The sequence below is a fragment of the Mchenga conophoros genome, linkage group LG11, assembly GCF_057382185.1.
Source record: "Mchenga conophoros isolate Kocher_MC1m ecotype Shallow Benthic linkage group LG11, M_conophoros_male_GT1.1, whole genome shotgun sequence".
Taxonomy (NCBI): Eukaryota; Metazoa; Chordata; class Actinopteri; order Cichliformes; family Cichlidae; genus Mchenga; species Mchenga conophoros.
In genome coordinates this window covers 13,817,961-13,839,503 of record NC_140536.1, presented here as the reverse complement: position 1 = coordinate 13,839,503, position 21,543 = coordinate 13,817,961, and the positions used below count along the sequence as shown (strand labels likewise).

Sequence of the window (21,543 nt, the reverse complement as noted above, 5' to 3'; positions counted from 1 at the left end):
TGAAGGACAGAGCTGCACATGTCGCTTCTGTTTGACCAAGGAGAGCTGTCTGACACACACTCACACCTACACAAACACAAGAGTAATCGGTGAGATCTAAATCCCCCTGGGTGTATAAGCTCTATTAGAGCGTGTGCTTATGAGAAGATAATCATTTGGTGATATGAAGACACAGCACGGGGCAGTGGGTGGCAACAGTTAAGCTGTTGTATGAAAACGCTGCGCTATGAAAAGTGTGTGCCGAAGCTTTAACTTTTAATATAACTTGTTGCCTACAGGCAGACATTAATGAGTCCTTTTTGTCAAGGTGACGGAACAGAGATAGAAGACAATGTGCTTAACTTTTAAAAGATGCAATCGCGGCGCTGAATATGAGAGTGTGGGTGATAAAATGACACTGCGGTCTCACGGGTAAACGAGTTAAGCGTTTGCCTTTGACAGGAGCACGTAGTGGCAGATATTAATTTTTTTACATTTTGTTTCATGATACAATTAGCAGGCAAAAAAACCCCAACAGTTTAGTTTATTGGAATATAAATGATGTCTTTGTTGTGTACTGTCACTGAGGACCCCGTAAGCACAAACAACAAAGGTTTAAGCGTTAATTAGAAAGGAAATTGTTTTTCTTTTTCATAATGAATTGTGTATTTACCCAACGCTCGGCCACTAGATGGCGCTGTTTAGTTGTGTCTGCTTATAATGCAAAGAAGTACTATCCTGTGGTATCACACGTGTGATTATTGTGACCTCAGTTCTTGATGTTTACAGCCTTTACTTTATTTCGTTGTTGTTATTGTTGCTATAACTGTGCAAGCAGTGACATGCTCGCATTTGCCCACAAGCAACAGGACAAGATGTCAACATAAGATGGCCAGTAAGTGCAAGTGCTCTATGATGTGAACTGCTGGTGCTGTTGTACAATATCCTACAATCTACACTGCCATGGCAACCCAGGCAGCTATTTATCTTGAATTTGCCAAGCTCTGTACAAAATCCCACAAACACGAGAAAACATGCCACATTTGTAACTGCGATTACTGAAAATGCCTTTTCATTAAAAAAAAAAAAATTATATGTAAGTGCCCACATTTAAGAAAGACCCAGCAAGCTTTGATTCTTCTCCAGCTTTAATGAATATCCTGTTGCCACTTTGAATGACGCATTCCATGAAAGCCGCTGTATAGGCTCTATCTGTTTCAGAGAGCATAAAAATGAGATGGAAATGAGCTTAAAAAACACACAAAGATAGGGAATGCAAGCAACTGTTGCTGATATACAGTTAAATTAGGATATTCTTTATGCATAAAGGATCAACACACAAAACACCTCTCATGTTCCTCCATTAAACCCAAGCCTCTGGCTGAGGTTACATAAATCGGAAACATTTTCACTGAACTTGTGGCGAACTGTTTGTAATGTTGTGGCCAAAGTGTTTTCCATGTTCTTTTTTCTGGAATCCTGCTGAAACCTCCTCGTATCGCTCTGTTTATGTCGCTTCTGCTGTAACATAATCCTGTTTTTATATCTCTGTGTGTTCCACGAGCCAGCCGGCAGAATGAGCAGCCAGCAAAAATGAGTGTTATCAAGTATCAGTGCCGTTTTTACTGCTGCAATCATGTGCCAGACAGAGATAGAGCTGATGGAGTGAGCAGGAATGCGAGCTATAAAGAAGAAAAGAGAGGTCTCATGTGGATTTAATAAACAGAGGAAGAACATAATATCAGAAGAAGAGGGAGAGAGAAAGAATAATAAATAAAGGAACAATACAGATTTGGTGGTAAATACAGACAGACTCTGAGACAGCTCTCTAGCATGTCACATGTGTCTGCAGCAGTGCTGCCAAAGACAAGCTCTATTTTTAGGGGAGGAATGTACACACGGGCCTCGTGGAAAGAGTCCATAACAACAAACAGTGCGCAACACACCTCTACAAAGAGAGAGGAGCGTACAGTCACATCGATTTAATGCTAGAAGAAAGAGGAAGACAGGGAAGGAGAATGTTCAGACATCATATTTGATGCTGAGAATTTACTTTGAACTCAGTGGGACCCCCAAGAAACCCTGAAAGAACCACAACAGGTAAGAGCCGTATTCATGTAAGGCTGCAAGGAGGACTGAATCTGCTCTGTGTGATGTCTAACCTTAGCAGTACCTTACATATACTGAAATATACTTATTTCATATGCTGAAATAAATGTTAATTTATAATGGTAAATGGACTGGTTCTTATATAGTGCTTTTCTACTCTGAGCATTCAAAGCACTTTATACAACTTGCCTCATTTCTCCTATTCCCTTCTATTTTCTATGCATAAGTTCTTTCTATCTAACATTCACACGAGCAGCTATGGGTGAGTATTTTGCCCAAGGATATTTTGGCATTCAGACTGTAGCAGCCAGTGATCGAACCACCAATCTTCAGATTAGTATATGACCTGCACTACCTCTTGAGCCACAGCTGTACAGCATTTAATACTTAGTTTTGACAGTATGTGACATTTGGTATTAACCATGTGCATTAGTTTGCACAATTTGTACTAATATCTAATGCATGAAACGTGTGAAGCTCATAAACATAAACACTGCCACACATAAACACAAAACACAAAATCATCATCTGTCCCATGACACCTCACCAAGAAAAATAATTTCATGGGTGTTTCATCAGAAATTTCGACTTAGTTTCCAAAATGATCAGACGGCCATGCTGCAGGCCTCATTGAGTATCTGTGTGTGGTTAAAAAGGCTAAATATGGTCCAACTATTGCCTGAACAAAGATTATGTTGCTGTTATGAGTTGAAAGGGTTGCAAACTTTAAAACTAGACATTTGGAGCAGAATTTTAGGAAAAGCTAACCATGTGCATTTGCAGGAAAATAGTTTCCTTGATTGATTCATACATTCGGATATTCGTTCATCAAGTCACTGAAAAAAGCAGAAAGGACTTAGCTCATCTAAGAAATAGAATCCCAATATGTTATCCGAACTACACAATAAAAAGCTGGTATTCTGACAGCATTAAGCCAATAAACATAACTTCACAGCGAGCACAGTGAGTAAGTGATCACATTGCTCATAGGCTTGAATAACAAGTTGCACGTGATAATCTGAGCCTGCTTTCTTTTCTCAGCATGGATCAACCAGCACGTGAGGTCTACCATTTCAAAGACAAAGAGCAGTCCTCCAACCTGCTCCTGCAGCTCAACAGACTGAGACAGGAGAACATCCTGACTGATGTGCTGCTGTGTTCAGATAATACAGAGATCCCCTGTCACCGAAATGTCCTGGTGTCCAGCAGCCCTTACTTCAGAGCCATGTTCTGCAACAACTTTGTGGAGAGACAGCAGACCAAAATAGACCTAAAGGGAATCACGTCCACCATTCTGAGCAGCATTATCGACTATGTTTACACAGGACTCATCAGCATCAGCATGGATGACGTGCTTCCTCTGATGCAGGCAGCATCCATGTTGCAATATGGCCGCCTTTTTGAGGCCTGCTCGAGTTTTCTGCAGGAGCAGCTTAGCCCAGACAACTGCTTGAGCATGATACGACTTTCTGATATCATGAGCTGTAAAAGTTTAAGAGACAAAGCAAAAGAGATGGCCATGAAGAGCTTCTGCGACGTGTCAATATCTGAGGACCTGTGTGAGCTGTCTTTGACGGAGCTCATGGGATACCTGGAGGATGATTCCCTTTGTGCAGAGGAGGAGCAGGTTTTTGAGACACTTGTTGCTTGGATCCATCACGATCCTTTGTCCAGGCGAGGTGCTATCAGTGACCTTTTCAAGAAGGTTCGCCTTCGATATATCCACCCCACCTACCTCTTCCAGTTCATAGCCAATGATCCTCTGATCCAGTCCTCCACCCTCTGCACTGAACTCATAGAATCTGTTAGACGCCTCATGTTCTCTGTTAGCACAAAATGCAGTGGAGACATCGCAGCAGACTTTAAACATCCCTGGGTTGCGCCAAGGCGCTACAGCTATCATGACATGTTGGTGGTGGTAGGAGGGAGGAAGAATAATGAGCAAACCTCCAGGGAGGCCATAGTGTTCGATGAGAGGAGCCAGATGTGGCAGTGGCTTGCTAAGCTGCCTGTTCGTCTCTACAAAGCCTCCTACGTTGCCCTACACAGTATCCTCTATGTCATCGGAGGTCTGACCACAAATCCGAAGAACAGCGAAGTCAGTAGAACTGTCTACACCCTTTCCCTTAAGACCAACCACTGGCGGACAGCGGAGCCTATGTTAGAGCCACGTTTTGCCCACCAGAGCGTCTCCTACCTCCACTTCATCTTTGCCCTGGGCGGCCTTGGACCTGACAGGCGATTGACAGGCAGCGTGGAGAGGTGAGATGATCCGTCCTTAGTCAAGAAACTCTGCATACACAGAATGACACACATGAGCAAACACATCTCTCAATGCTCTCATCAGGTACAACAGTATGTTCAATCTGTGGGAGTTGATGGCACCCATGCCTGAGGCTGTACTGCACCCCGCGGTGGCTGCTACTAACCAGAGGATCTACATGTTTGGAGGAGAGGATGCCATGCACAACCCTGTCAGAATGATACAGGTATTACTACACCTGTTACCTTTGCAGTCATTTGTTTCATCCATTCACATTTATTCATGCACCCTTTTTATTTCTCCTCTCCCCTGTGTAGGTGTATCACATTGCCAGGAACATGTGGTCTAAGATGGAGAACAGAACAGTGAAGAATGTTTCTGCTCCTGCTGTGGTCATGGATGAGAAAATCTACATCATTGGAGGTAAAAGGGCTAAGACAGATAGAATAAACATGAACTGCACATGTGATAATGATAACTGTGTCATTTCACCGGGGGCCTGGACTGAACTTTCATACCATTAGGAATGAAAGTTCCATTAGGAAAATGGGATTTTTACAGTATTCTTCAACAAAACAAAGGGATTCTTGCAAAATTCTTGATGGATCACTTTACAATTTCATCACCACTACATACCAAACTATTGCATATGAATATATATATCATAATATCTTCTCTGTCACAGGATACACCAGGAGGATGATTGCATACGACACCAAGGCCAACCGATTCATCAAGTGTGCCAACCTAAAGGAGAGGAGGATGCACCATTCAGCCACCGTTCTCAGTAACGAACTGTATGTAACAGGCGGACGTTACATCAATGGCCACGACGTCATTGAAGACTCGGACGCTTTTGAGTGTTACGACCCGAAAACAGACACATGGACAAGTAAAGGGAGTCTGCCTTTCAAACTGTTCGATCACGGCTCCGTGACTCTCACATGTGTCTCACAGACATGGTCGAAATCATAAATTAGGCAGGCAGTAGTGTTTCGTTTTGTTTTGTTTTGACGTCAATATTTTATAGAACAAATGTCATTTTCATTTTTTAATGTTTTCAATTTAAAACTAAAGTATTTAAATGTTAAGCACTATTTATTCCACGACTTTTCTGTGTTGTTGTTTAATGCCTGACTCTGACTCGCATAAAAGAAGACGACTCTTGTTGCATAGCCTGCTCTTAACCTGTCTGGCTTCACAATGGGTGAGAGTGCTATTTTCAGCCTGCTCTAAATCCAGAGATTTCACCTGTCATGTTTAAATCGAGAGGGCTGTGTACCGGTTGGTGCAACTCAAAGCTGTGTGTGCAGCTCGTAGGTTTGAGCCTGTTGACGTGAGCAGCAAAGCCTTGGATCAGTTTCTGTCACTTTAATGAAAATGGTGGTGAAATTCATGTGATAAAGAGCAAGAGATTGTTAATGCAGTGCTGAAATCAAAATAAAAGCATACCAGAAGGTCAACTGTTTTGGGACTTTGGGTGCCGAGCATACTTTTGCATCAAATGCTGAAATCATTTGTTCTAAATGTTCAGGTTTAATGTTTTTGTACTGTTGTTTACTGGTTTTAGCCCGTTTTTGTACAGCTTGAAAATAAAATCACAGTCTATATATGTGGTCTTTCTTCATCCCCACAGTACGACTCAGCAGTTCTTGGTCTGTTGACAGTGAATCGCAATCTGAGCCGGTGCCCTGTATGTTTCATCGTATGTCTGTTTAAACCCTCTCACACTGGATCTCAACATGTCCAGACAGGTTCCTGTTCTCCACACACATGGAGATACAGAATGCAACCATGAAACGTTACCCTTTTATAAAGAACATGCTGAACTTTTACCCAGTGAGAACATCATTGCTGGCCCTGTGACAGTGGGAATTGAGTCCACGAATCCCATCTGACTCACTGATTTGTTATGGTTCACAAATTAGATGTATGCTAAAAATCTGAAGATATGCGGGACAAACAGCTTCCTATAGAATGATTGCATAGTGCAAGTTTAAGCAGCAGTTAAAGAGATTACATCATTTTATTCATCAGTGGCATCTGCAATGTAATGTCAGCCTTTCGTATGGCGTAAACACAATGTGACCAGAGGGGACATTTTTTTTGAAACCATAAGTCACTGGGTCAGATGTTTCAGTCGTTTTGCTGCCAGCAAACGGAGCCCAGGGGACAGTGGGTGGAGTGGCCGAGACAAGGTGGTGTGGATGGGTGACTGGAAAAACTATAGGTGATCTGATGTTATTTTGAGCAACAAACAAGAAGGGCAAATGTTACACCACGTGAGGCATGTGGCCCGGCCGGTTTCCGTGCAAGCTGGCAGATGTGAGCGAAGACTCGAGAGAAACTCATGAGCGGGGGTTTCACAACAGAGAACCTGACCGAGTGATGAAACCCATCCAAGAGGAGCAGCAACAGGTGTATGTGTTTGTGTAACTGTGTGCATATATATGTGTGTGTGTGTTTGTGATTAAGGTGTTTGGCGTTTCAAGTGGGGCCGTGTCTGGTCACAACATCACAACAAAAACAGACAGAGGTGAGAGTGGAAAAGATCATTCACTGACGACCTTTCCTAGGTTCTAAGTTTTCAAACATATCAGAGAAAGATATATTTCAACATATTTAAACATTTATCTAGATATAAATATAGAAAATGTATAAAGTTAAAAAATATACATTTATGCATCACATACACACATGCTGGCTCTGTAGGGCTACATTATTGGTCATTCCACGAGTAAACTAAACCCAGACTCTTTAGGTCATAGCTGCCTTCTTGGTCAGTCACTAACTGACTGCACTTGCTGGGACTTTCCAGCCTGCCATTCAGCCTAGTCTACAAATAGACTTAATCAGACTTCAGGGACTCACAGCATATTACTGCATTACCCTGAAGTTCACACAGTAATACATTTTAGGTTTTTCAGTTCCACTTCTCACACACTCTCTATGGTCACCCATATGGGGAACTACTTCTGCACAAACAGCTCTGCAGCTGCTGAGATTATATGCCCCGTATGGCTCTATTGTATCTAGCAGAGAGTGTTCGCAGGCCTTCTACATATATCAAGATGTTAGATTAAAGCCACAAACATCTGTTTCAAAAGCTTGAGCCATAAAGTTGTAATACGCAGTCTGAGGTGGATTTTTTTTCTACACGGTAAAAAAAAGGCAAAGAAATAAATAGAGGAAGAAGAAGCGGAAATACATTTGTAGCGCTGGGGGGTAGTTTGTGACCATCAGCAGCACAAAAACCACACGAGCCACATCTGCACGGCTTAATGTGTCAAAGCACAAGTGCTTCTTGGAGGGAAACCATGTGCCAGAGATAACATGTTTTTCCTGATCATATAACGTGTCGTGATATACGACAGCATTGTAAGCGCTCACTCACATGGATTGAGATACACACATGCGTGCACAGCTGCCATTGCAGCAGTTTACTGAGAAGTGTTTGCTATGTTGGAGCAATTTTTAGAAAGTTGACATTTATATCCGCAGCTAAAAGACAGGTTGACCAGACCAGGGTGTGTGTTGCAAGATCTTAAAGGCACTTCTTCATCAATCGCTTTTATCTTTGTTTTTTCAATGAACCGCTTGGTCATTGCACTGAAAGCTCAAGGCTGGCATGAGAAAAGCGATTAAAGCTGTAAACACACAGACATAAACTTTTAATGTGTATTCCGAAAAGCCACACACAGATTAATGTGTAAACGTGTCACATGTTTAATGAAGCTGATAAGATCCGACCCAGTGACCTGTAAACGCTATCTTCTGTAACGTGGGCCAAAGTCAACAAAATACCCTCATCCTGTCTTCACGGATCAATCTGGGCCATTTTGGGAAAACTGAAACACACTGGTAAGCCCCCTGAATTACACACACACACATGCAGACACAAACACACTCCTTCACAATCCACAGTGTGGCCAAATACCCTGGAAAAATCTAGAGGACAAATCAGTCTATTTATAATACAGAGTGAGACCGAGAATCAGGGCACTTAGCTGTGATATTGCAGTGTAATTTTCCCCCTTATAGATTTACAGTGTCATGAAGTGAGCGCTGATAAGGCTGAGCAGGCCGCTTCCTGAACAACAACTGTGTTTTATCAACATCAATCCATCAGGCATTAAAAAAAATGTTATTGTTTGAACAGGCAGGTTTGCAGTGTGCCTTCCTCAAAGTCAGAGGTTTGCTGCAGGATGGCTTACACAGCATATTTGGAAATTATGCTTGATTTGTAAACTATTGAATAGTGATTAAGGAAGATGGGATCAAATCAGTATGAATTTAACCCAGCTCTCGTTTGAGCACGCAGACTTGTGAGGTATATCATTTTTCTGTTTACCAAGTGTTATTTTCTTTATATTTAACCCAATCATCAAAAACAGCAGTGGTGATAGTAGATTTATGAGTGTAACAATGATTATTCCTTGTACCTGAACTCCGACCACAGCCAGGAAAGTAGCAGTGTCTCAATGTAAAAAAGCAGAAGAAAAAAACGAATCAAGCACAAAGAGTACACACAAGTCAATCAAACGACTGCAAAGAGACACAAAACATCTCTAAGTCCAAGCATAAAATGAAGTTGAAATTGACTTTCTCAAAGTTACATAATAGTCTGTATACATTAAAAAACGCCTTCCTCCAATGTGTTAAAATATTTGTTGGTGTCCCCTGTCATTATTTTCCATGACATGAGGAGTGTTGATTCCTCCGCTCGCTTCTCCGAGAGGTTGTGCAACGCTGGAGTTGATAAACAAAGCCACGTGTTGCGGGGAAGTTTCCAAAGTGGGCGGAGCTCGCGTGCTTCCGGGTTCTCACTTGGAGGATATAAAGAAGAGCTGCGCAATGTCAACAGTAGGCTAGAAACACAGGGGGCAAAACAAAGCACTTAGAAGCGGGGGTGGTTACATAATAAGCTAAATCAGAGGGCTTTCCAAAGATTTCTCACACATTTATTGACTTTGTTTAAGTTAGCGTCATCGAGTGAGGATGCCTTTTCTCGGACAGGACTGGAGGTCGCCGGGTCAGAGCTGGGTGAAAACCGAAGAGGGATGGAAAAAGACAACAACCGACGACAAAAACAACAATGTCTCCGTGCAGAGGTTGGTCATTAACCGAGAGCTAAGAAATGGCGCTGTCTCTGAGGAGCTTTGGAAATTGAAATGCGCCATCACTTTTGTTTGGTTAGAGAGAGATGGAGGGAGGAGGGACTTTCTTCAAAAGTCCAAACAGCATTATGAACAGAAGCAGGCTGACACACACACCAAACCAAAAACAACTATAGGCCTCCACCTCGGTGTCGTTTCCTTCTCACTCACCTCAGTGTCTTTGTGTGTTTCTGGTTGCTATGTTACTTTCCTAGGCTAATCACCGAGCTATTAATAACCTCCCTAAACAAGTGAGTGGATTAACAAAGATCTGTAAACTTTCCAGATGAGCTACAGTCATTTCAACACGGCCCAAGTTACACTTTTTTCTTTGGGTTTGATGCTGGAGTTGCTCGTTGTGTAGAAGGAAAAGGTTAAAGTGGATTGCAGTTCAAAATAAATTAATAAATAAATGTGTCCTTGTGTTTTTGCAGCTTCTGCAAAGAGGCCGAGGAGGAGGAGAGTTTTAACAAGGAGAACCTGCTGCTTTCTTTCAGCTATGACATGGCTGCCAAGAAGAGGAAAAAAGACTTAATGAACAACAACACAAAAGTCCCATGTGAGTCCTTATTAAAAACAAAAAAAGGAAGCAAAATATTTAGCCCGTTTTAAAGCGTGGGAGTCATAAATCACATAGCAATGCATCAAACTTAAGTTGGAGTAGGTAATACAAGCAGGAGAAAGCTGGAAGGGAAGGCATTGGTGGAGCACCTCCTAATGACACTGATGTTTAGTCATTCTCCTGCATTTCATAAACTCCCTTTCCAAAGGCAGCTCTGAAAACTTAGTTGTGCTGAATACATTTGTCACAGTGCTTATAAGCCGCTTAATGAGGGCAGGCCACTAACATAAACACTTTGCTTTCTCACAGATTTCCACAGGGAAAAATGGATTTATGTTCATAAAGGAAGCACCAAGGAGGTAACAAACCGACTCATTCCGCTTCACATCAACTTTTCATATCGTCATTGCTAATGTAAACATGCTGAGAAAACTATACTCCTGCTGAGGATTGCAATCTAATACCCTGATAATTAAATTCTCCCAGCGCCACGGATATTGTACACTGGGAGAGGCCTTCAACCGCTTAGATTTCTGCAGCGCCATCAAGGACACGAGGAGATTTAATTACGTTGTCAGAGTGAGTTCTCGTTTCTTTCCTTTCTTCTTAGTTTGTGCTGTCTCTTTCTGTTTGTCTTTCTCTGTGGTTGTTAATGGGAGATCTGTTTGTCAGTGGCACAGAAAGGCTTAAGGTTAAGAGGGTGTGTAGGCCTCTGCCAGCTTCTTATCATTGCTCTGCAGACAAGAGTCTCTCAGTGCTGATGATAGGGACCCAGGGAGTGTGTGTTTGAAGTAGGGACACAGTGTGGCTCTTTTTGTTTTGGAATATGATTGCCAAAGCATGTTGGTATCCCATAGGATTAAGCGAGGAACAGATGGATCATGTAGTGAGCTTAAATGACCAATTGGGAGATATTAGTGTCAGTAGCATTGTGGGATATGAACAGAAAACCTGGAAGGCCATGCACAGGAAACTCTTTAATGAAAGTCATCCACACATGCACAGAGTTTGAACAGATTCAGCTTGGTGGGTATTCCTGACAAAGACGAACAAAAAAGTGATGCTCGCTTGCCATCATCTAGTCGAATTTGGAGCTTCTTCCTCACTGAACTGAACACCAGCTCTCCCACATGTGCTCACATGTGAGGCGAAGGTGGGGGAGTGTGTATGCAAGAGGAGGGTGACAGCTGTGCAGTGAGGTGCGACCACCTGACAGTTGCTTTACGAAACCAAACCCGGTGGTAGTCAGATGATTCGGACCCCTCTGCAAACACAAACACAGATACCTCTGTCAGGTTAAACACCCTCCTTATGTGTTCTCCTCACTCATCCAGTGTCACATTTCTGTCTTTCTTTTTCCCTCTCTATGTTGAGTATCTGTGTGTCGTTCTTATCTAAAGAAGCATTTAAATGAGTTGTAGCCTTCTTCAGGAGGACACAAGAAAACTTTCTCTTGGCAGAACAGTGAGGTTTCAGGGGATCGTATTTTATACAGTGTCAAACCCATAAATGGAGATTGGGCTCTAATCTTATCGGAATACAAAATAATCTGGTAGTCCAGATAAGTGTTAGATTTACTGCAGATATTTGGCTAACTCCTATTTGTTAACATCTCTGTTGGAGTTTGGGATTGACCTTTTAGTTCAGGTTCCAGTTAACGAGTGCAGTGTAGTGTGGTAAGCCCAAAGAACAATATGGCTGTGAAACACTAGCGCCTGGTCTGGACACAGTGTCCTAGGTCACTGCTCTTCACTGGTTGTGTCTGATGGCATTTGCGGGTTCATTTAACTCTGTCTCAGTTACACAGATCAGATTCTTCCATGACAAGGCAAGTGGTCCTCCATTTGTTTTTGTTTTTTTTTTCTTTCTTTTTTTTCATCTCACAGCCAGTGAACGTAGGTCATTTCAAGGGCGAGCCATGTGTAACTTTAAAATGAGCATCAATGCAGAGATGGCACATAATAACAAAAGGTGGCGGCGTGTCTAATTCTGTCGGTGTGTTTGTGGAAAAAGTGTGAGCCGCACGCCAAAGTATAAAGCGCAGTTTAGTGAACTGCAGGAGCTAAAAGTAGATACGGAAACGCACATTGTTCTGCCCGGCTGCTCTACAAAGAGAGGAGCACTTGATGAGCTGCTAAAAGAAGAAGGGCACGGGATTAGGTTTTAGGAATGGCGCTGGGAAGAGGGGGAGGGGGGGGAAGACAGTGAGGAAGGAGTGAAGAAGCTTAAAAATGGCAAAGCTGACAGGGAGCATGAGGATGAAAAGGCTCAAAAAAGGTCATTTGGTTAAAAATGACGCATTATTAAGATGGCTGGTTGGCTGGTTCTTATTTTTCAGTATCCTAGTACCCCAGAAAGTACCCCGCAGTTTACCAGTACGCTGATATACAAACAAAGGTCATGACGTGGTCAAAATGAGCCAGTTTCTCCATGATGTCACAGCATCTGCTGCATGCCAGACATGCCACCCTGTTGGAACCCGCTGTTTGTCCGCTAGCCAACGGCAACAGACATACATACACACACGCGCGCTTACACAGTCACACACACTCTGTCAAATGATTCGGCTAATTCACATGACAGGAAAACCAGGACTCAAACGATTAAAAGCTTGTTTGTGCCGGCATGGGGTGGCTGACCTTGTTGACAGCCTGCGCTCTTATCCAACACCTTTCCGAGTAGCTTCTTCCCCTAATAAAAGCCCTAGAATGCTGTTAGACGTCCACAGCTTCACTTGAGAGAAATGACCACATGGAACGTCTCCAAAGTTGTTCTAGGCAGCAATTATTGTTAGAACCAAGTGCTTTGTAAGAATGCAGCCTAACAATCTTTAAGAAACACTGCAGTGGAACAGAGCGTCTCACTTGCAGACAGGATGAAATTTATGTTGTTTCTTTTTTTTCCCCCCCACCTCCCCATTCCTCCAGCTCCTGGAGCTTATTGCCAAGTCCCAGCTCCCCTCACTCAGTGGAGTGGCGCAGAAGAACTACATGAACATTCTGGAAAGAGTGGTACAGAAAGGTGAGCTCTGATGCCCTGCCTCTTCATTTCAGTCTTTTTGTGTTTCAGATGATTTTCTTTTCATGTCGTTTTGTTTCCCTGTGCTGTTCTTAAATATTTGCCCCTCAGTCTACTTAGTTTTTGCTAAGCTCGTATATACAGCGTAGTGGACTCTTCTCGTCTTACTTTCTCAAAAGTGTAAACACAAATAATGCAGGTATAGCAAAGCTGAAGCTTTCGATATATGATGAAATGAACCTTTGTGATGTCTGAAGAAGGCTGGGGATGGAGTTCAGTGCTTTAGTGGCACGCTGAAAAACACTGACAGTCACCAGACCCGAGTGCAAGTCACAGTGTAAACTAAATGTTCCTTCTGCTAAACAGAGATTCAGGTTGTTTAGGTAGCGTTATGAAACTGTTTTGCCAAATATTTGAAGTTCTGCGGGGCCGTTCCATCACAACCAAATATTTAGTTTAATAGAGATTTTTTTTTTTTTTTTTTAATAATTTTTATTTAAATTATTTTATTTTTGCGGAGTCGCTGTCTACTTGGCTTGAAACTTCATTGTATCATTGTGGTCATTAATCTTGGCTGTTGACCAACTCTCCACAGTCCTCGATGACCAGCAGAACGTCCGCCCCATCAAAGAGCTGCTGCAGACCCTATATGTCTCGCTGTGTGGGCTCGTTCAGGACATGGGCAAGTCTGTGCTGGTGGGGAACATCAACATCTGGGTACACCGAATGGAGAACATCCTGCAGTGGCAGCAACAGCTGGACAACATCCAGATCAATAGGGTAAGCATCTGCCTACAATGCAGAACTCCAGAGGGGCTCTGAAGTGCAAATCTTTATTACATCATAGATTTTCTTCTTTTCTCTCATCTCTTCCTTTTTTTTTCTTTTTTTTTTTTTTAAGCCAACAAATACAGGCATGACTCTGACTGACCTGCCTGCCAGTCTGCAGCTGAACATCATGCACAGTCTTTCTGACGGCAGAGACCTGGTCAGCCTGGGCCAAGTGTGTCCAGAGCTGGGGACCCTCACAGAGGACCGGCTGTTGTGGAAGAAACTCTGCCAGTACCACTTCACAGACAGACAGGCATGTAGAAATTTAAGGGAATGCAAACACTTGCGTACGTGGAATGTTCAGATGGCCTTTATGGCATCTGTGATAAAGCTAGCCTGGAAAATGGGAGGCAGTAACCCAGCACCATGCTCAAAAGGCATGCATTTGATAAGTGAGTGAGGGATTCTCACCTATAGGCTAAAGTGGGTTACAGAGAAGCTTTACAGGATAGACGCCCTTATGACAAAACTATCCATTAAGGTTTCTAAAAATCTCACTCTGAGTGTGACTAGTATTATATGAATAAAATAAAAGCCTGAAGTATTTATTTATTTTTTTTATTTTTTTGAGTAACATTTTTTAAAAGCCTGTCTTATATTTTAGATCCGGAAGCGGCTGATGGTGTCAGATAAAGGTCACCTGGAGTGGAAAAAAATTTACTTTAAGCTGAGCCGCTGCTATCCTCACAGAGAGCAATACAGCGACACCCTGCACTTCTGCACACACTGCCACATCCTTTTCTGGAAGGTACTCTGCTTCATTCTCTTTCATTTTGCACTTGATCAGTGTAGATGTGAAACTAAAATGTTCTTGTTTTTAAAGCAGAGGGGGAAAAAGGCATTATAAATTCATGCAATGTTTCTTTTTTTCTTTCAGGATATAAACCACCCCTGCACAGCCAACAACCCAGAAAGCTGCACCATGTCCCTCTCCCCTCAAGACTTTATCAATCTTTTCAAATTCTGATCCCTCCCACTCACAGACGCCCCGAATCCCGATGATCGGACTGTACATACTGCTGTACATATTGTTTTCTTTAATATCATGATTCTTGGATGTATTTTAGAAGAGACTGGAGAGTGCTGAGGCAGCGGGACAGTTATGCAATCAGGTTTCTTTTGAGCGAGCACTGAGAACCCATCAGAGTGGGTTAACTGTGGAAAGCTAGTGGACGTGACGAAGAGCAGTAGTGATGTCGAGGAAATCGGGCTACATGCGAAGGAAATGAAGGGAATACTTAACTGCTGGAGTTCAATCTTAGTTTAATGTGTTTTCTGAAATTACACTTGCAAAGTAAAAGCACCTTTTGAACTTTAGATTTGAGCACCTTTTTTTTGGATTTTGTTTTTTCTTTTAATCTTGTATTTCAGTGGTTTCCAGTAATTGTTCTTCAAAGGAAGAAGAGCGATTTCTTTAAAGTTGTATTTGTTATTGCTCGTATGGGGAGGTGCAGTGTGCTTGGTGTTTAGATGGAGTCTGTACTAATATTCATGTTTGGAACTGGGATGAAGAAAAGTAAATGTTAGGTTGCAGCGGTACCTAAGAGAAAATGAATGTAAGCATGAGTTGTAAATAACCGTTTAGACTGGGTTTGACACGTTGACTCACTGTCAGTCTTTTCTATTTTGATTTCTTTTTCACTTTTATAAGGATTTGATTTTTTTTTTTTTTTTCCTGTTGCAGGCGATACAGCCGCAGCACGTGAGTGCAGTATTACCAAAGATTGTTATCAAAGTCAGTGTAACAGTGGTGTGTGCCTTTATCATGAAACTTGAAGCCGTATAGGTACAGCTTGTGCCTTGTTTGCAATGTTTTCAGATCCTAATGCTGTTTATTTTATTTTATTTTTTATCATTTTAAACATCAAGTGTCTCATTTACAGAAGGGTTAAGCTCTGAGGCTCTCACACCAAAGTTAACTGTTTGAGATATCCCGCATGACATCGAGCTGATTGTGTTTACTTAATGAGATTTTTGGCAAGCGGCTCAGCTTGTGCACTTGGGTTTGAAGGAAAAGTGCAGTCTGACCCAGACTCACTTTTTTATTTTTTATTTTATTTTATTTTTTCACTGATCAGACAGTGAAGAATGATGTACATGCTATGCAATGCATTCTCTTTATGTTCTGTTCAATTAATAAAAGGGGGGCAAAAAAGCCCTTAAAGCTGGTGTCATTTCTGAGTAGTCGCTACACCTTTCTATGGGGGGGGGATGAATAGAGCACTTGATCATCATGGTATAACACACAGTTAAACTTCAAGGAATCAATCTGTCCACTAAGGAAGCGGAATCCATTGTACACCAGTTCACTTTCCTTGGTGCAAATGAAAGTGACAAGTGCTCTGGAGTGGAAACAACTGCAAAATAAGGAAGCTTCTTGCTAGTTTCCCCATCACTCCTGGTAGCTGGAGGTTAGACAGGTAGTCCAGCTCCTCCAGGGTGTGTGTGTGTGTGCGCGTGCGCGCAAGAAAATTTAGTGTGTCTGAGAACGGTTTCCAGTGTGTGAAGATCTGAGGAGAGCTAGGCAGGACTTATTTTGTGCAAGCATGAGTGCTGCTAGAGTCCTACAAAATGACCTCCAGCTGGCTACTTGTCTGCATGTTTCTGACCAAAATGGGAAGTAACAGACTTGGCATGATGTCCTGACATAATTTAGTGGGACTGAAGTTCTCAGACCAGTACCATGCAGCTTAGTGTGCATTCTCTTAGTAACACCAGAATTGCCAGGCCCAACACTGGCACCCCATTCTCTTGCACAAAGGAGCAGATACTGGTGCTGCTGGGTTACCTCCCTCTCTTCCTGTGTAATGGCCCCTCTCGTGGGATCTCTGCAACACTTTTGAGACGGTAAACATTCCTGCAACAGCATACATTGATGTGCCATTTTTGGAGGACCTGGTCTACTTGTGCAGCCTGAATGGGCTGCAGGTACTGTCTCATGTTACCAGTAGTGATAAGGATGCAAGCAAAAAGCAGGGTTAGAGAGAAATCAGGCAGCAGGGAAAAGGAGAGAGCAATGGTTCTGTGGGCACCACCTGTAAAACCATTCCCTCTTAGGGGGGTTGTCTTGTAATTTTTCCCCTAATCGGTGAACCTCGTAACTTTCATGTTTACCAAAGCAAGCATAATGAATTCACAAAACTCGATAGACTGATATGCCTTAAGTTTAACTGACTTTGTGTAATACCGTGATCATTAAGTGCGCCGTTAATTAAAAAAAAAAAGAAGTTTCCTTTATTTATTGAACGGCGTATACAATGAGCTTACATGAGGACAATTTTTAAACATTTTCTAGGTTTCTTGCTGGAGGTGAACAGAGGCCGCACCATAGGTATCTGTGTGCCCCCAATTGGACAAATGATGAACTACACTGCAGTTTAAAAAACTCTTGGTATGTTCACTGTGGTCATGGTGCAACAGTTACTGAGAGGTTTGCCTCAGATTTATGCTTCTTTTCAAATGTGAGTGTTATTGACACAAACCAAAGCATTCAGGCAGTGTCAGCCTTGTATAGAGAGATTCATGCTATAAACTGACACTGTGGCTCTGAAGTGAAAATCTAAATGACTTCAGCAATTTTTCAAGCACTTTTTTAATCATTGCAGAAAGACAACTGTTTCAAGTTACAAATAAAAGAAAAAGAAAAAGTAACGTTTTCCCCCCATGAAATGAACACACACCCACACACACATGAAATAATTTACGTTTTATCACACATTGTTAAATAAATAATATTTATACAAATATGTAATTTTTTAAAATTTTACTCAGAAAGCTGATTTAGCACGCTGTGCTTCTCCCAATGCAGAATTGCACATACAGTACTGCCCTGCTCGTCAGGGTATACAGGTTATGGAGTAGTTCAGCATGTGGAAGCATGACAGGTGTGACTGGCAAAGGCATTGCACTGCCCTCAAAGCAACAATACACCGGCATCATCTTAAGGCCATTATAAATGGTTTAGCCTGTGTGCGTTTGTATAACCTGCACGATCCTCCTCTTCCTCAGTAACCTGCTTGCAAACCTGCTGCCCATGCTACATCAAAAAGAAGCCGGTGTATTGATGCTTTGAGAGTACAGAAAGAAGGCGATGTTAATGATACATTCCCATCTTGTTTTTGTGATAGTAAGTCAAAGAACTGATATTGTCGAAATATTTTTCTTCCCACTCCCACATTCTTGCAGTTTTTTTTTTACTACTATCATGCGGACATGATCTACAGTCTGTGCCCCGTTGTAACAAGTAATAAGCACCAATAAAAACTTTCCAATTTAAACTCCTACTATAGTCTCTGTTGTGTGACACTACACAAAATCTACATTAGTTCAAATAAAATCATGAAGTTGGTTGCATACTAGTAACATTGTACCACGTCGTCACCTTTTGCATCCTTCCTCCGTAGTTTTAAAAATAATATGGCATGGTGTGAAAGTCATCTGTAATATAATATTTCAAACAGTGTTTTCAGGTGGTCCTTCAGTGAAGCTGATGCAGCTCTCTGTTTTGCTAACACTTCTTTAAACAGCTAATGAGTTAATGAGTAGTCAGTGAGCAATGAGTTATGCCTACCACAGTTGGCCCCTTATCTCTTAAAATCTACTCTAATACTTTTTAATAATCATTCAGCTTTGGCAAAAATGTTACTTTTTGTTTGTTCTTCCAGTGCTGTTTCAGACAGAAATCCAGAAAAAAACCTCTCAGACCACCACCGGCCAGAGAAATGCTGGAAATGCTGAGGATCGCCAGTTGTTTATGAGGTGTAGCCAGGGAAAATAGTTGCCACTGTACACTTCAACATCTGTAAATTCAAACAAAGAAGCTCTAAGAATTTTATGGCTTCTGTGCACTTACAACTTTGGGGATTTTCAGAGGTATGAATGAAGAAGAAAGTTGCGAAGAAAGGCAAAAAGAAGAGTTACCAGCGTTAGTAAATGTCACAGAGAGGAACATTTTCTCTTTCAGAGTTCTGAATAATCCACTCAATAGCATCCCAACCCTACAGATTCACAGAGAGAAAGAAAGGTTAAAAACAAGACCAAGGCCCAGTGAACATCCTGGTGGGGTTGTAAACCACTGACTGTGCTTCTGCCAGAGTGGTAAAGAAACTAGCAGAGAAAGCAGAGGCCCACTTAGAAGACATGCAAAGACTGTATTATTTGAATCTGCATTCATCATCAAATCAGGGTGCAAAAGACAAATAAAAAGAGAAACATATTATGTGTTACCTTCCTGGCGTTAGCTGACATACTCCTGGCCATCATGGCTTCCAGGTAGCTGCCCAGACTGACTCCCTTCACTGTAATGATGGCTTCCTGGGTCAGGACAGTCCTGAGCAGAGAGAGCACAGGCGATGGCAGAGACATCGTTAAACAGAAAAACATTACCGTAACATCTTGTTTCTGCAAAAAAATAGTGTCACGTTGATTCTGGCTCCTATCTCTTAGCCCTTTAAAAATGGACTGATGGTATTCATTCTAAACACATGCAAATAAAATAAAAGTTAGACTACTTACACCTCAGGATTTTCTGGGTGTGGTCTATAAAGAAGCCTCTCATCCACAGATATGAGGTTAGTTAGAGTGATCTGGAAAATAAAAGGGTAGATGGTGACAAAGTCTGTGCCACACTTTGTTTAAAAGCATTTATCAAGCTGCAAGCCTCCATATTAACTTACATTTGTTGAGCACAACTCCATCTTTTTCTCCTCTGGATCAACTATGGAATGTTCCTTCACATAGGTCTGTGTCTGGTTGGTTCCCAGTATCTACAGACAGAAATATACAGCACAGACACACTAAATCACACCAGCAATCAAACCTGTACTGGCAACAGCCTAATTACTACAAACACTTCATTCACCTGAAGTGTTTGTAGTCACTTCAGGTGAATGAATTGTTGTGCTGTCATTCCTTTGAAACACGGAACCCCTGCAAGACATTGAGAACCATTTCATATATCTGTATCTGCTGATGACTGACCGCTCTGACGATAGCCGGTAGGCCCCACTCTGTGCTGAGGAGTCTGTGGCTGTGAAGCCGGCCCTCTGTGTCCAGACTGCGGTCCAACACGTCCACCCCGATCACATTAGGGTTCATGGGATTGGGGTACTTCCTCATAGCAGCCTTGATCACCGTCTCCCAAGGGTAACTGCACACAGACCAGGACAAGATAACGTTTAAATGTGGTTACAACAGCAGCCATCAAAAATCTTCCATTGTTGGTTTCTGAAAGACACACTCTGGCTTGGACAGGTGTGGTTAGTGATCATCCTTGAAACATCATCAGTGGCACGCCTCCTGGTGTCAAGCCCATATAAAGACTTACCATCATGACTTAACATAGAGCAGACTGACTGGAGATATGGAGCCATGAGCTTCACCGTTTAAAGCACCGGGTTACATTAAGTTAAAGACAAGGACATGCCGGCTCAGTGTGCTGACCAACCTGAAAACATGCTCCGTGCTCCAAATTTTCATTTTATATGTCAGTCTGTTGACCTTATCGCGGAACAAAACGCCCTTTTCACCGCACCATTATAATGAGGAACTAGCTCCAGTAATGGGAGAATGAGGCCTGTGATGACAGAAGCTCACGAACATCAATGCAGTGAGTCCAGGGAACACATCCCAGCTTTTCTCCGCATATCAGCTTCGCGTAAAAACTGCGCAAAACACCCTGCGATCCCCGCGTCACGGCGACGACAGGCAGATGGCCTGTAATGGATGAATTCAAGTAAATCGTCCCGCTAGGACACAAAAGAAGCCGGTGCAACTGCGGAGGCAAGTAGCGTCAAGTCACATAGTGAGATACAGGAGTCAGGTCGCACATTTCAGAATAAAATCCTCGCTCGAGTGTCCTGATCAGTCGACGACACTGGTTTTACCGACATCACGTAGAGTATGTGGACGATCTCATGGAGATATACAGTTCATAAACGTTAATTAGCATTAATCTTTTTATTAGTGTCAGAATTTTTCTATATGAATGTACTCGTAATGAACAGCGCCCTAAACTGCAATCATATCTCTTAATTTGTATCATTAATGGCGTTTATACAACTCTTTAATGCACTATGATGCAACACTTTCAATGAGTGTATTCCAATGAGATTTCTGCGAAGGGTACCGCTCTTCCTGTCTGACTCTGCTTGTGTCCGGCTGACTTGACTAAAGCTGGTGAAGCGCTTGTTGCTGCATCCGTCTCAATTTGTGCGCATGTGCAAAGCATCCTTCCCTCATCCACCGACAAGTGGCAGCAAAGGAGCGGGGTTGAGTCAAGTTGCACGAAGGAGATCGTAAACCTAACCGGAAATAAAGGGTAAGTCCTTTCCAATAAAAACCCAAAGTGCGCTATTAAAAAGGAGAAAAGAAAAGAAAAATAGAAAAACAACAAACCAAACCATATAGACAATAATAATAATATTATTTAATGATTATTATTATTATTAATAATAATAATAATAATAATGACAATAATAATAATAATACGCTACGTCGAGATGAACGCAATCAACTTTTGGAGATTTACTTACCTGGATGATTGAGAATGCATCAAGACGAAACTATTATTATTATTATTATTATTATTATTATTATTATTATTATTATTATCATATAATATTATT

At 42.0% G+C, this 21,543-nt stretch overlaps 3 protein-coding genes across 4 annotated transcripts; 2 read left to right on the top strand and 1 right to left on the bottom strand.

Moving 5' to 3' along the window:
• Nucleotides 1–1,708: 1,708 nt before the first annotated feature.
• klhl38b (kelch-like family member 38b) lies at nucleotides 1,709–5,961 on the top strand. Of its 2 annotated transcripts, XM_085291033.1 has the most exons (5): nucleotides 1,709–2,079; nucleotides 3,130–4,350; nucleotides 4,436–4,577; nucleotides 4,669–4,774; nucleotides 5,037–5,961. In XM_085291033.1, exons 2-5 carry the CDS (start codon nucleotides 3,131–3,133, stop codon nucleotides 5,324–5,326), a joined length of 1,758 nt encoding a protein of 585 aa, XP_085147159.1. In that variant the 5' UTR covers nucleotides 1,709–2,079; nucleotide 3,130; the 3' UTR covers nucleotides 5,327–5,961. The 2 variants fall into 2 exon arrangements, with proteins under 2 accessions (XP_085147159.1, XP_085147160.1); XM_085291034.1 differs by having other exon boundaries at nucleotides 1,709–4,350.
• Nucleotides 5,962–9,238: 3,277 nt separating this feature from the next.
• fbxo32 (F-box protein 32) lies at nucleotides 9,239–16,087 on the top strand. The gene is made up of 9 exons (XM_085291032.1): nucleotides 9,239–9,462; nucleotides 9,942–10,066; nucleotides 10,379–10,428; nucleotides 10,556–10,648; nucleotides 12,997–13,090; nucleotides 13,683–13,867; nucleotides 13,989–14,171; nucleotides 14,523–14,666; nucleotides 14,796–16,087. The coding sequence occupies exons 1-9, from the start codon at nucleotides 9,350–9,352 to the stop codon at nucleotides 14,883–14,885; spliced, it is 1,077 nt and encodes a 358-aa protein (XP_085147158.1). The 5' UTR covers nucleotides 9,239–9,349; the 3' UTR covers nucleotides 14,886–16,087.
• A 1,522-nt stretch (nucleotides 16,088–17,609) lies between these two features.
• Nucleotides 17,610–20,933, bottom strand: prelid3a (PRELI domain containing 3A). Its single transcript, XM_085291031.1, has 7 exons — nucleotides 20,364–20,933; nucleotides 19,898–20,066; nucleotides 19,594–19,683; nucleotides 19,433–19,503; nucleotides 19,145–19,247; nucleotides 18,839–18,915; nucleotides 17,610–18,717 (listed from the first exon to the last, which is right to left on the bottom strand). Exons 1-6 carry the CDS (start codon nucleotides 20,393–20,395, stop codon nucleotides 18,844–18,846), a joined length of 537 nt encoding a protein of 178 aa, XP_085147157.1. The 5' UTR covers nucleotides 20,396–20,933; the 3' UTR covers nucleotides 17,610–18,717; nucleotides 18,839–18,843.
• Between the last annotated feature and the right edge of the window lie 610 nt (nucleotides 20,934–21,543).